This window comes from Pocillopora damicornis, chromosome 13 (genome assembly GCF_964200805.1).
Source record: "Pocillopora damicornis chromosome 13, jaPocDami1.2, whole genome shotgun sequence".
Taxonomy (NCBI): Eukaryota; Metazoa; Cnidaria; class Anthozoa; order Scleractinia; family Pocilloporidae; genus Pocillopora; species Pocillopora damicornis.
In genome coordinates, this window is record NC_142682.1 from 4,443,248 (window position 1) to 4,456,880 (window position 13,633).

General features: G+C 37.5%; 2 protein-coding genes across 2 annotated transcripts in view; both read right to left on the minus strand.

Annotated features, from left to right (window-relative positions):
• The window catches only part of LOC113667413 (zinc metalloproteinase nas-15-like), a 3,956-nt gene extending 51 nt beyond the window's left edge, over window positions 1-3,905 (minus strand). Inside the window, exons 1-8 of the mRNA XM_089192135.1 lie at window positions 3,787-3,905; window positions 3,244-3,387; window positions 2,822-2,948; window positions 1,847-1,938; window positions 1,157-1,240; window positions 477-619; window positions 202-281; window positions 1-27 (exon numbers count right to left, since the gene is read on the minus strand). The exon at window positions 1-27 is cut by the window's left edge and continues 51 nt beyond it. Coding sequence (XP_089048261.1) covers window positions 204-281; window positions 477-619; window positions 1,157-1,240; window positions 1,847-1,938; window positions 2,822-2,948; window positions 3,244-3,387; window positions 3,787-3,862 — 744 coding nt within the window. The 5' untranslated portion in view covers window positions 3,863-3,905 and the 3' untranslated portion in view covers window positions 1-27; window positions 202-203. The remainder of the gene's footprint in view (window positions 28-201; window positions 282-476; window positions 620-1,156; window positions 1,241-1,846; window positions 1,939-2,821; window positions 2,949-3,243; window positions 3,388-3,786) is intronic.
• A 1,321-nt stretch (window positions 3,906-5,226) lies between these two features.
• Window positions 5,227-13,356, minus strand: LOC113667393 (zinc metalloproteinase nas-15-like). The gene is made up of 9 exons (XM_089192465.1): window positions 13,251-13,356; window positions 12,419-12,592; window positions 11,535-11,655; window positions 11,080-11,171; window positions 10,315-10,398; window positions 9,814-9,956; window positions 9,370-9,499; window positions 8,655-8,844; window positions 5,227-8,170 (listed from the first exon to the last, which is right to left on the minus strand). The coding sequence occupies exons 1-8, from the start codon at window positions 13,309-13,311 to the stop codon at window positions 8,660-8,662; spliced, it is 990 nt and encodes a 329-aa protein (XP_089048591.1). The 5' UTR covers window positions 13,312-13,356; the 3' UTR covers window positions 5,227-8,170; window positions 8,655-8,659.
• Between the last annotated feature and the right edge of the window lie 277 nt (window positions 13,357-13,633).

Below are 13,633 nucleotides of genomic sequence, written 5' to 3' on the forward strand. Positions count from 1 at the left end.
CACTGGTTTATTAAAAGTTCCGAGATCCTGCAAAAAGTAAAATCAAATATCAAAATCTATCATGAAGGGTCAGCTCCTACATCGCTAAAATAATATAAATAGAATTGATCTGCGATTTCTGGACGCATTTCAGCTCCTGCCTTTTATTTTCTACTCTGTGTTTTTGAAATTTTTGCGTGAAAGGCATATTTGCTCTCTCACCTTCAGCCCCTTCTGCAGTACATGCGGAACATCTGAAGTCTGTCCAAACCAGTGATACGATTTAGAGGGCCAATTACCACCTAATATGTGACCACAAAAAGCCAAGATGAGTTATTCAAAAATACTTTCAGTTTCTGCACAATTTACGTAAACTAGCTTTGCAATGAATCTCGTTCCCTCTGAGCTTTATTATTTTTATCAGAAAGCTTTCCATTCTTCAATGGACATCTAAATTTTCATACGTTAAGTGTAAGAATGTAACTATGATAACGTACCCCTCTTCGTCTGGGTACAATCGTTGGCTGTCCGTTCTTGGAGAAAGCCGTAGGACTATAATGCATCACGCTTCTGTAGTCGTAACGAACCCCAAGAGAGTTGACTTCAGATTTACTTCTCTTATTGAAGTTATGCTGCCTTCCTATAAGTTTGATCATTGGTTGTAGAGAATAAAGCAGGTATGTTTAAAACTATTTTTAATTTCTTTTCCTAAAAACACGCGTCGAAATACTTTGAAGACTTTAACTTAGTAAGGCCTATTATAGTTTGTGTTTTCTATTTGACAGTAAAGTATACGCTTATGTTTTGTTTTGAACTTTTTTTTATTTTTAAATTAATCCATACAGTTATAACTAATTCATTGTTATGGTAACTTCCTGACAAGGTTACGAATATTACCGAAATGCCAAAAAGGAACCTCAACGTGCCAGTGTTTTATTCAGTCTATCTTAAAGATTGTCACCCTTCGGGGATAAAGATTCACTCAGACCAATGTTTCAAACTAAGGGTCGTGTGAAGAACTTTCGTTATACTGCTGAAAATTTCTGTCGATCGAGTCGCCGTAATTCTTAATAGAAACCCTAAAAAACCCTGGCCTTATGTAAATCTGCGTTCTATCGACCGCAGAGTACTTTAGGCTAATTTCCCCAACTTTTAATTCCGGAGTATGCCCACTTACCAGCTTGGATGTTCTGCCACAGTATTCGGACGTATCTATCCCTGTCAGGGCGAGATTGCTCGTGCCAAAAACCCAAAGCGTGCCCTGAGGGTGGAAGGGTTAGTTAGAATTTCACTTATAGAAATTACTTATTGTGTACAGGCTACCACTTGTGTTTAGCTATGAGGACACCATTAGGTCAGCGCATAATCTTAATCTTGTGTTTTACTTCCTCGTAAATACAAGAACATTCCCCACAAAAGCTTTAAAAAAGTTCTGTTGTAGACATGTTCTCCCATGAATCATGTCCATGAAGAATCTTAATGACTGAGCGAGCTAACGAATATAACGAGTTTTTGCTTCTTCCCATCCCTTCCTTTTTGTCGTTCTCTTTGTTTTTTTTCTTTGCGATAGATTATAAATATTGTTTGCTAATTCTCTCCTTTAAAAAAAGGGAAAGCACAATTTCAACAGACAACCTGAGCACAATGGTTCATAGCCACAGTAATAAAAGCAATGAAGCAATTTGAACAAATTAAGTAATGGACTGCTTCAAAACAAAACGGTGACCACTGCTTTTTAAAATTTATTTTTGCCAAAAAATTAGTCTTAGCTATGCTTAAGTCCATAAAAGTCATTTTGGTGCAAGTTTATTTCGCAAATGAGTCCTTGGAACATGATTGTTTCCTCCTAGAGCCACATAGTACCCACCAATTTCATGAGCCACTATTCCCGTGGTCCAGCAACCAGAAGCTAGGTTGATGTCTTGACGCCTGCCAATTCTTCCCACAAATGATGAACATCTCAAAACGAATAACAACAGCAGCATTAACAGAATCAAGACTCTCACTCTTATGCAGACCCATAGCAACTTGAAATTTACTTCCTGTGCATGTGAATTCTTGCAGCACACTGACTAGATTTGAGGGTTCCTTTTCCCTATAGTGTCGAAATCATCACGCTTCCACAACTTTCCAACTTTAAATCAAAGAAGCTATCCAAATTCAATGGGAGCAACCTACACTTAATCATCAACTTTATCATGTTCATTGAAAACCTTTTTTTGTAAATGCATACATTGTTTTGTTACTAGTGTTTGTTTTGTCCAATCAACATTTTACTACACACTTTAAAGTCAACTTTGTACTTTGCATGAATCATAACTGAAGATGACGGAAGAACTGTCGAAATATGTTTATAAAAAGTGTCGGTTATTTTCTTAAACTCGTGACATATCTGCTGCTATCCAGACCTAATCACTCAAAAGACCTTGACAATGATCAATTTGTTTTCTTAGAGCAGCAAAGCTCATCCGAAGAATGTATATGTAATAAACACTTCAAAGAGGCCCCCGTTTAGAGCTTCAAGTTCTTAAAAGGTCTGCCCCCTTCCACCGGCGCAAAAAGCGTGCATTAGGAAAGACTTCTCCCATTCTCCGACTTTTCTTAGATATATTGCTAGTCTCCTCCGACCTTTGTAAAGAGCATTTGGACGAGTAAGAGGTGGCAGTAAGGAGGAAACTAATAAGGTGCGTTTTGGTCATCAATGAGTTGGTTTAAGTGCACATTATCTATCTCTGTTAATGTGAGCCACAGCCACAATATAAGAGAGATTATAATTTTGATACCACAAGCAAAGCATTTCTGAACACTTACACTTAGCAAAGACTAAAATAATTGTTCTTACCCTGAACCACGTATAAAGTACGCGAAAGCCCTTTCGTTCCCTCTTCGTAGCCTGAAGCGGACGCAGGTTCTACTACTCCATTGACGCATTCCAGCCCGTATGGCATTCCTTGCGCGAGCATGGACAGCTTTAACCCCGATTAAAGTAAAAAGATTAGTTTTCATTGATAGCTAAGGGCCCGAAAAAGTTCAAAAGAAGTAAAAAACAAAAAAAAAACAATCACGAGTGATCACAGATAAATGCTCCTATTTAATCTTAACCTGAAAGTTTACCAATTCACACCACGCGCAAAACTGAGAGCAAAGATAAGAATAAAAGCTTTCTCACTAGTTTCTATAAATCAGCTGTAGACATTTCACTTTGCTATCATGCACCCTGTCAAAAGGCACAAATAACCATAAATGTTACATATAAGCACTTACACAGAGAACGATCAATGGCATATACCATCGTAGCACCCGGCCATCTTCCGGTTGTAGATGCACCTCTGCCCAAAGCAGAGTTACGTTGGTTTCTTGTACGGATAATGTCTCCTTCGAAGAGTTTCGGATCTTCAAGAAGCTTCGCTGAAAACGAAATTTCAGTGTTACCTTTAGTCTAGCTTTCCTATAATCAACGAGTTCTTGAGAACCTAGTTGCAAATAAACTATGATAAATCGTATTCCCATGTCCAAATCTTGTTAGTTTAAGCGAATTGTTTCAAAAACGATTTTTAACGGAGTGTCGCCTAGGAGCCTTTAAGGCTTATTTGGGGTGCAAAAAAAAAAAATAAAGCACCTTTTCCACATTTAATTTCTCGAGTCTCTTTCTGTGAGTACATTTAGGAATAAGAAGTGAACAATTCACGAACGCAAATCACCTTGACACGTATAGTTTCATAAGTTAGGAAAAAATCGTAAATATTCCGCGAAATTTTCTATCTAGAAATTTAATCTAAAATGTGTTACTAATAATTTTAAAATTACCTTTGGACTCTTTGCAGAGAACGACTCCAAAAAAAACGAGAACGAAGAGTAACTTCATAATTCCCATCTCTGGCATCAGCCGAGCCAATGAAGTTTCGCCAAAGTAGCTAGAATTTATATGAATTTGTGTCGATTCACCTGTTATGAGCACTTTTTATTCAATGGAAAAACAACTTCTTTTTATTGGCGTGGTAACGCAGTTGATAACATACGCCTCTGCTTAGATTTACTTGACCTCAATGAACAATTATGAAAAGAAGAAAGGCCCCCTTTAAAGACTCCAAGCTCTTTTTAGGCTGGAGATGCGCACGCACTTATCGATTGATATCATACGCCCCTGCTTTAGTTATGATTGATAAACATTAATAAATCGAAATACCCAACTGAATAGCCTTCTCTCAAACTTTGTTTCATACGAAATTTATTGCCGAAAATGCAGTGGGTTGGAATTTGGGAAAACTCTGTCCAAAAGAATATTTTTAACTGCTAAGGTAGTTTCATGTCAACTCTTTCGCTGATGGGCATAAAGAGTGGCAAACATCATTTCCTATGACTTAAGTTTTTTGAGAAATTCTGTACCAGTATAAGAAGAGTTTCTGGAGCGAAAACCACTGACATGGCGCCTCTTTATTTTTTGTCAGCAACGTTTTTGTTTGGTTAAATGATCCCATTCTAAATCAAACTCTAATAACCGCACTCAAAATGCGTTAAACACATGGAGTATCAGCTGAGCAGGTGATCCTGCCAACTAACTTGACGCCTTTCCCTTTTTTTTTTTTTAATTTTTTTTTTCATCTGTAGCATTTGCGATTGCTCAACTTCTTCAATGATCCCATGCTAAACCAAATTCTAATAAACGGTACTCAAAATGCGTTAAACATATGGAGTATCGGCTGACCAGCGGGCGTGAAGGGATCAATAAATTTCAACCTGTTTAGACTCCTTCACCGGACTTTTTAAGGAAGGCATAATGACCCGGTTATACGTTCTTATTCTGTGCGGAGTAGCGTTGGCAGACAACCCCGAAGGTAAGCAGGGCTTTGTTGAGGATCAAGTGAAGTTCCTTAAAGTGGGGTGGGGTTGTTTCATTTTTTCTTTGTAAAATACATTTTTTTGTTATTTGTTGTTGTTTGCCGAATGCAAATGATGATACTGATTAATGAAGGCGCGCTCTGATTGGCTACTTACAGTCCGAATATCCTTTTCACGGGAATGGCGCCCGAAAGCAATGTACAGTAATCGTTGCAGGAATAAAAGAGTTTTAAAAAAATCATCTTTTTTTGTGCTATATTAGCTCATTACATGATATTTCCTTGAACTCATAAAGTTCTGACCTATTAAGGAAATCTTACGCTCCGAGGGTAGAGAAAATAAATGTCTTAACCCTTTGCGACATTAATTTATATCTCAAGCTCGACAGAGCAAAGCCAAGAATGCGATACGTGCAGGAATGCGAGATTGGTCTACAAGAACCTGTATCAGCTTCAGAAGGCAACGCAAAAGCGATAAAAGTTATGTGAACTTTACCTTGCTATCACAACATAAAATGACCTTTTTTCTATATTGCTGTACCTCCTAAAATAATGTTTCAATATATTCAATATACAAAATGGGCTACCAAGTGTCAGAGAAGAGAGGAAAAAAAAAGTTTAACAGAGGAATTTTCTCTCCTTTAGCCGCATGGTTCATGATAAGAAATTGGGGTGTCTACTTTTGGAAACTACAGCACTAGAGCGCGAGTGTAAGAAGAGTTAAGTTAAAAGAGAAACTCCCAGGTGAAGCTGTTTGCTTCGAAAAGATCGCTAGGGAGCACACGGGTCACCTTGACAATTTATTACCTTTTCATCAAAAATAGGTCTAGAAATTGAAATGATTAGAAATTAACTTTGATTTGATCTTATTTTCAATTGTTTAATTTTCCTTTTATCATATGTATTTTTGGCAGAAGCAGTATTGTGAAGGCTTGGATCAATTGATCAATTGCTAGTCAGCTTATTTTTAATTTCGTTTTCATCCATCCATGACAACATCGTTACAGAATACAGTAGTTTTAAAACATAAGCACCTGAAAATTGTAAATTGTAGTTCTAAAAGCCGAAAAACTTTTTCTTTTTAATTGCTGTTTGATTGATAAAAGGTTTTCTTTGACTTCAGCTCTCAGTTGTCGTTTCTTTCGTTTTATTCCAATATTTACAGCTTTTCGTCATCTGTTGAGAGACGTGGAGGCAAGCAAGTCATCAACCTTGGTCTTAGATGCCGGATAAAGGAAATAGTTTCTCATGAGATCGATCAGTTTTACTTGATTATACGTTTTACAAGAAATAACCAATGTTAAAAAATGAGATCATTTTTCAAACAAAAATTTTCCTAGGGAATTTGAACCTAAAGACTGATTTAAAAATGTGGATAATGTACCTTTCTTTTTTTTTTTTTCTACCCTTACTCCTGCTCTGTATTTGAATTATTTTAATTGTTTTAAAATCGAAATTTAAGTGATCTTAGGAGTTGGTGTAATAATTTGGGCTGTTGCAAATGATCTTATACTGGAAATGAAGGGTGATATTCCCTTCAAACATCAAAAAATGGATTTTAAAATGAAGACATTTGCATCTGCTGTGAAACAAGGGATTCAACTGAATTATTAACAGCCTCCAATTAGGAATTATAAAATAAGTTGGCAAAATAAAGTCCATTTTTTCTCTGTTTGTCGTTTCCGCAAACGTAATGTTTATCCGCTAATCAAAAAGATGAAGTCCACTTTTAAAACGTCATCAAAACGTTATTTTAAAGATTTACCGCATACCATATTTTTCTTTTCTAATAAGAAACCTAAACTTAAAAAAGATGCTCAAATTTAAAAAAAAAATCCAAATGGGCAACATCATTTTACAAAACAATTCAGTGATCTGGCTTCAAGAACAAAACCATGACACGCGGTTCACAAGCAGCTGCTGTATCTGTTATTGAAGAAAAAAAAAACACCTCAATTTGAGTGAAAATGCCTTTTATGAGGTTTCTCGGGGTTGAAGAGATCTTTAACCGAGAGAGGTTGCCTGAAAGAGAAGCAGAACTTAATTACTTCACAGGTATGCGGCCAGGTTGCAAAGAAACCTTTAGAATAGTGTCATCCGTGGTTCAATTTTTCTGCACATGTGCTGAAAACTCAAACAAACTTGTATACTTACCCATTTTGGTGATAGCAAGCACGAATTTCAATCCTTCTATTGAACCAATTTATTAATAAGTTCCTATGTAAGTAAAAAAGCAGAAATTTCGAAGGCGGCTGCATGGAAGAAATACTCTCGATATCATTTACCTGCAAGGGACTCAACACTGGGGGGAATCACAAAATAACTCTTTTTGAACCGATTTGATCTCATCAAAGATTTTCTCTCTTTTTATTTCTTTTCATTTGGATTAGCTAGCGGTGATCTTAATAGGATGTGCTTTTATATCGTTCGTGCCAAGGAAAGAGTAGCAAAGAGGGCATTTCAATGGGATAAACTTATTTTGATCCAATTGGGAATGAAAGATGCATTTAAGGCCCTTCTAACCTATTCCAAATACATTTGTAAATAGCGTTTTACCCTGAAAACACAAATAAATATATAATTTTTTGCACTTGAAAGTGGTTGAAATTTCTTGCGTCCTCTCGACGCAAAAGTAATCTAAAAATGCTCCGCGCTAGTACTAGAAATACTGGACTAAAACCTTGAATTTGTGCACAAAGGGATCTAATCATCACACCATAAAATGCGTAAATAGCAGTGTTGTCACCCTCTCGAGATGCCGCCTATTTTGTCTCGATTAGGGCAAAGGTTAAGCCTAACGATAAAGATAAAGTTGCCTTTTCAAGTTTATAAAAAAGATACAGAGGCATTTCTTAAGGGAATCGTAGGCTTTTCTAGTTGATGACTTACAGTGAGAACTGAGAACGAAATGGGGAGTTACTGACAATATGATTAAAAAAATCGAATCCAAATGGAATCGACGGGGAAAACGTTAAAAATTTCCTTCACTTTTTAGAAAAATGCAAAACAACTTTTTGTTTTTTTCAGATTTCAAACCTAGCCATTATTTTTTAATATTGCATGGCTACTCTCAAGTTCCTTTTTGTATCTTCATAGCCCTGTATAAGATCTACTTTGCTTGCATAGTCATCGACCGAGCAAGATTCGATCCCTGTTATCAGGCCTGGCGTTAGATAACCTGCTACTTTGAGGTATTTCGCCTTCTTTAGTGCAGAAGCTCTGCGTGTCAAATAGACCTTAAAAGGCAGTATCAAATGATTCAAATTATAATTTAAAGTCAGGTTCAGTTTTTCACATATGTTTATTTCCCTTTGTGTCAGACTACGTAAAAGCTGTAATGCCCTTGAGCGGACCTGCAAGAGCAAACAATAATAAAAATTTAGATTTCGATCAGTTCAGCTGACATTAAGCAATTGTTGGATGACATTGAGCATGATATCATGAATGATCAGAATCGAGGACTGACTTTGAGAAAACATGATATCATGCAAAAACTGGATTCAATAATGGTTTTATTATACACTTTTTGAAACAATGCGCAAAATAAAACGTACGCTCCTCTCTGAGTTAGCTAGCGGTTAAGCACAATATACAAGGGATTTTTACTCTAACCAAACGTAGAACTAGACATGATAAATGCAATATCTGCAGCAGATATTGGCTTATCATGTCAATTTCACATGCTATTGTGTACTGACTGAATTCTCTCTACCAATCAGAATTTTTATATAATTCATTAACGCTCCCGCATTAGCCAATGACATCTCATAGGTTCGTGCAGCACATGAAATTCGAACTCAAATCTGATAGACAGTTAATCATAATGAAAACTTTAACCTTCATCAACACATGTTACACGTTTTTCGACAGTTCTTCTTTGCCCACTGTTGGTAATGGCAATAAAATTTTTGACAAGGCGCGTGGTAAGAGTCTTTGCAACCACCTCCTGAAATAATAATAATAATAATAATAATAATAATAATAATAATAATAAACATATGAAAATAATTTATGTTAGGCCGATAATCTCACCCATACACTTCACTATCATAAAAAGTCCAATACCATCCTAACATGGGTTTTGATGAAAAGTCTGAGTGACCACGCTCCGAAGAGGAGCTAAAAAAATCCCTACTTCTACAGGCCGCCTTATTGCTCGTTCGATATCGCCTATGAAAGTCTGAGTACAGACTAAACGTTCTGTTGGCGATATTATCTATTGAATTCTACTCTCATTACAAACATTCGAAATTAACAAGTTGGCTGCTGCTCTTACTTCGCAACAATAGAAAAGCACTGTTTCTATCTAACAATGAAAATTTCCTTGTATTAGAAGTGGTGTTTGAATAGAAGGCAAATTACAGGTATATTATCAACGGATATTCCTTAATTTTAGCCAAGGCATAGCACGTTCCTTGACGCTTTAAAAACCTGTGCGCGTATGCCAACTTTTCTGAAGGTATGAGATGGGAAAAATCAGATCACGTGGAGCGTTTAGACCAATAGCGTGCTGGGAAAAATATTTTGATGGATGACAAGAGAAGTTATTCACCTCCACCACCGCCTCCACCCCCTCCACCTCCTCCTCCCCCACCTCCACCTCCTTGACACTCCTTCTTGTAGAGGAGGTCCATTTGCCTTGCGTCTATCGAGCTCAATCCCCGACGCTGACCAAGTGTGATCTGAAAATATAACAATACGCTACGTCTCAGAAGTTGCGGTACAAAGAACACACTGGCGTTTGAGTAAGAAGTTTGACATTCCTCACAGTGGAGTGAAAGAGAAAAAAATTACTTTCTGCGGAGAGTCAATCCATAGCCAGTTCCATTAGCCGGAGAGATGCACACGCACTCCCTGAGCAAAGTAGACCGTTGGCGATCTGGGCAATTCTCAGGTCTGTATGTAAACATCGTGACATCTGAATGCCTGTTTCACTAATTTGCTCAAGTAAGTGATATTTCAAAAAAGCCTTTTAGCAAATCACTGCTATACATACCCCTGGCCTCTTGGACACGATTGTAGGTTTTCCGTTCTTTGTGAAGGCTGTGCTCTGGTAATGCATCACGCTCCCATAGTCATACCCAGTACCCAAGGAATCGATGGTTCCAAGGCCATACTTTTGAAAATTAAACTTGTTCGCTACAAGACATGCATGGAATTATAAGAAAACAACTGACAGAAATGAATAACTATAAAAAGAAATATTAAGTTAAGCAAGAAGAGAGCATTGAGTTGTTTTAGTGCGATCATCATCATCATCATTAAACATTGATTAATTCGAAGAATTTAGCCAGTATTGGGCTCCTTATTTTGCGCAGGCGGGGTGGAAGAGAGGGTGGAGGGAAATACTGAAGCCTTAAATTGATCGACGCATAATTTTTATCACTTCAACATTATTATCATTGTAATGATATGATGTCATCATCGTCATCTTCATCATCATTGTTATCATTATTGAGGTCTTTAAGTTATGTTGAATTATTTATGTGTTACTAACCTTCAATGATGTTGTCCCACATTATTGTGACGTAGTTATCCCTGTCAGGGCGAGATTGTTCGTGGAAAAATCCCAAAGCGTGACCTGCAAGACAGGAAAAAGTTCGAATCCTAAGAATCTGTGCTAATTTTCGCTAGCTGCATAGCCAGCTGCATTCTTTGAACTCTTAGAGCCCTCTTAAGTGATGCTGCGCTTCAGAATGAATTACTGTTAATTTAGAATCTCATTCCCTGAACTAGGTGCATAGCTTATAAAGAGAGATAAACGTTAATGTGCGCAGTAACATAATGTCGAGCCGACTGAGTTTCATAAAAAAGAATGTTGAGTGATGATGGTTGGGGACCTACCCTCAATTTCTCTAATAGATCAGCCATTCTAAATAGCTTCTACAAACTGAGTTCGAGGTCCGCGTACTGTATTTACAGACCGAGCTTTTATCGTTCGGAATTATGGCCTAAGGGCCGTCAGCGAATCAGGTGGGCCGTCAATCTGAGAAGCGTAAAACGGGTTTCCGTAGCTTACAATGCGAATCGAGAAAACGAAGTTGGAAAGATTTTTATTAATTCTCTATATTTGAACAGAGGAGAAGATCTTAATTCAAACAAGCTTTTGAATTTAGCGGGTCAAACAGTGATTAGCGATCAATCATAACGTACGTACCATAAAGTCCGTTGATAAATAGCACAATGGGTATTGAGTTTGATCAAAATAATAAATAACATTTTGCTTTCATTATGCTTGATATCAAAACGTTATTACACCAACCAATCTCATGAGCAACAATTCCTCTTGTCCAGCACCCGCTGGCCAGAGTTATATCTTGACGACCACCATTTTTTCCCACGTATGATGAGCATCTGAAAAATTGATCAAGGAAACATTTTACAAAACCTTAATTAGACTAAGGCGTTTCAAGTAAACTTTGTACATAAATTTCGTACAAACTAAAACTTTCACAACTAGTTTTCTTGCGACGCCGAGTCTAAAGCTGCCTTATATGGTATACATAAATCACAAGGCGATCTCGTGCGCGGTCCCCTGACAAAACCAACGCGAGGACGTTGCAGTGAATCGATTTGTGTACGATAGCCACTTTGTTTCTCCTATGCTGCGCTAATTTAACTATGACAAAGCTATTTTTTCCTTGTTTGTGAATCTTCTCATGTCTGATATGTCAAAGCTTAAGCGAAAATGAATAATAGATCAACACAATTCCGTACCCGCCGCCCTTTTTGAAGTACGCATAAGATGATCCTGCTCCTCTCTTGAACCGGATACATGTTTTGCTTGTCCATTCCTGCATCCCTGCCCTGATAGCTGCCATGGCTTGAGAATTTCCCGCTTTGAAAAAAAATATTAAAAAAATAAAGGGGGAGTGAGACACGTTGGACGAAATGAAAACTGCGAACATTCGAAAAGTGGGGCCGGTATGTTTTTCCTAAGGGGAGGTGTCTAGTGGTGCTTTTTTCTTTTCAACTATACCAAACCAGTCTCTGTCACAAAGCTACCATTTAATTCAAGGGTAAATTCATTTGATGAATGAATTAGATCCCAGGAAAGTAAAGGAAGACGCCATTTCGTGCCTCCAAATATAACAACCTTTTTTTAGCTTTAAATCGTGCCCTGAACGAGAATTGTTCTTAGGTGCTCCATCTACGTAAATGCATGTTACCCTCCCCCTCCACTCCCTCGCCGCAAAGTATTATTCGCTTCTTGTGCAATGGCAATATTTGACGACTATTTTCTGAAGCGAAACAGGTCAGTGGTGAATGTTTACCGAGCTGTGACAAAAAGCAGCGAGGTAACTATCCACCACTAATCACCTACACCGAGGTGAACAGTCATTTTGGCATAAACTAAAACAGTGAGATAATATAGGATAAAAATGATAAATTTACTCAATAATTCTTGCAACGATTATTTAATATTTTGCGCGCAAATCCCGCACGAGTTACTCGGGAGTGAACAGCAATAAAAGGATATTTTGAGATTGAGTAGCCAATCAGAACGCACCTTAGACGCTCTCCACTGTTTTAGTGTGTAGATGTTTTTTTTCTTTTTATTTTTCAAATTTTAAAAAACAAATCGAGATCCAAATACTTACAGAGACTGGAGTCGATCTCATAATACATGACACCATTGGGCCACAGTTTGCTTTTGATCGAAGCTCTACCAGAAAGATTGTCCACATCCAGTCCCTTCTCGGCTGCCATACGCTGCTCGGGTGTGAGAATCATGTCTCCCTCAAAAAGGTCCGGATCTTGAACACCAACATTTTCTACGGTGGAGAGATAAATACCGATGAAACATGTGTACCGCAGGCTGTTTTCTTAAAAAAATAACCCAAAAAACTGGACAACCAAGACCAGTAATATTACCTTGAAATACCTCCAGTCTCAAAATCCATTTTTAAAATTTTTCCTTGCTTTTTTGCAGTTGTATTACACATGAAACTTCGACCGTTATTTTTTTGAGCGATAACTTTTGAGGAAAGATACTTAAACTTGTGTCGATAATGTGGTGTCACTAAAGAAAAAACCTGAGCTGAGTCCCACTTTCCGATTTCCTCCTGTTAATTCCCTCTATGAAATTGTTTGAATTTTACAGTGTTTTTCATTTTTATCTAACAAATAATCCCTCAGGGTGGAAATAGTTAAATTGCCAAGCCGCAAAAAAAAAAAAAAAAGAAAAAAGAGATACACGAGCTCATATTTTGCTGACTGTTTATACAATGATCAAAGGTTTTTGGTCTATATCTAAATTTTAAGGATATAAAAATGTGAAAAAAAAATACTGTTCTTCTTTTCCTTTTATACAATCAGCAAAGTTGCGATGGAACCGAAACTTAGTGTGATTCCGCAAGAAGACGAATAAAGATACATTTGTCCTGGTCAAAATGTAAGCGAGCTCAACACAGCAGATGCAGATAAGCCTACCTTCGGGGTTCTCAGCCGCAACTAACGCCAGAAACAGCGCAAAAACACTCAGCCACTTCATACTGATACCTTGAAATATGAAGTATTGGAATGGGATGAGAAAGACACCAGGTTATATTTACTATACAGTTTACTCACCTGCAGCATCGCGACAAACTGTTGTTTGCTGCACCTTCTCTCGTTTGTCTTGCAGTGCAGGTTTCTCAGATGTTCTAACATTGGATGAGCAAAGGCAAGTCAATGCTGACAACATGGATAAACAAACTGGTGACACTTGACACTGTCCGTATCATTGAGTAACTCAACTAAGATGTTCCGTCGCGCATCTGTGGTATTCTCCTGAAACTATGTTCATTCAGGTAACTCTTACGCAAAAGACAGAC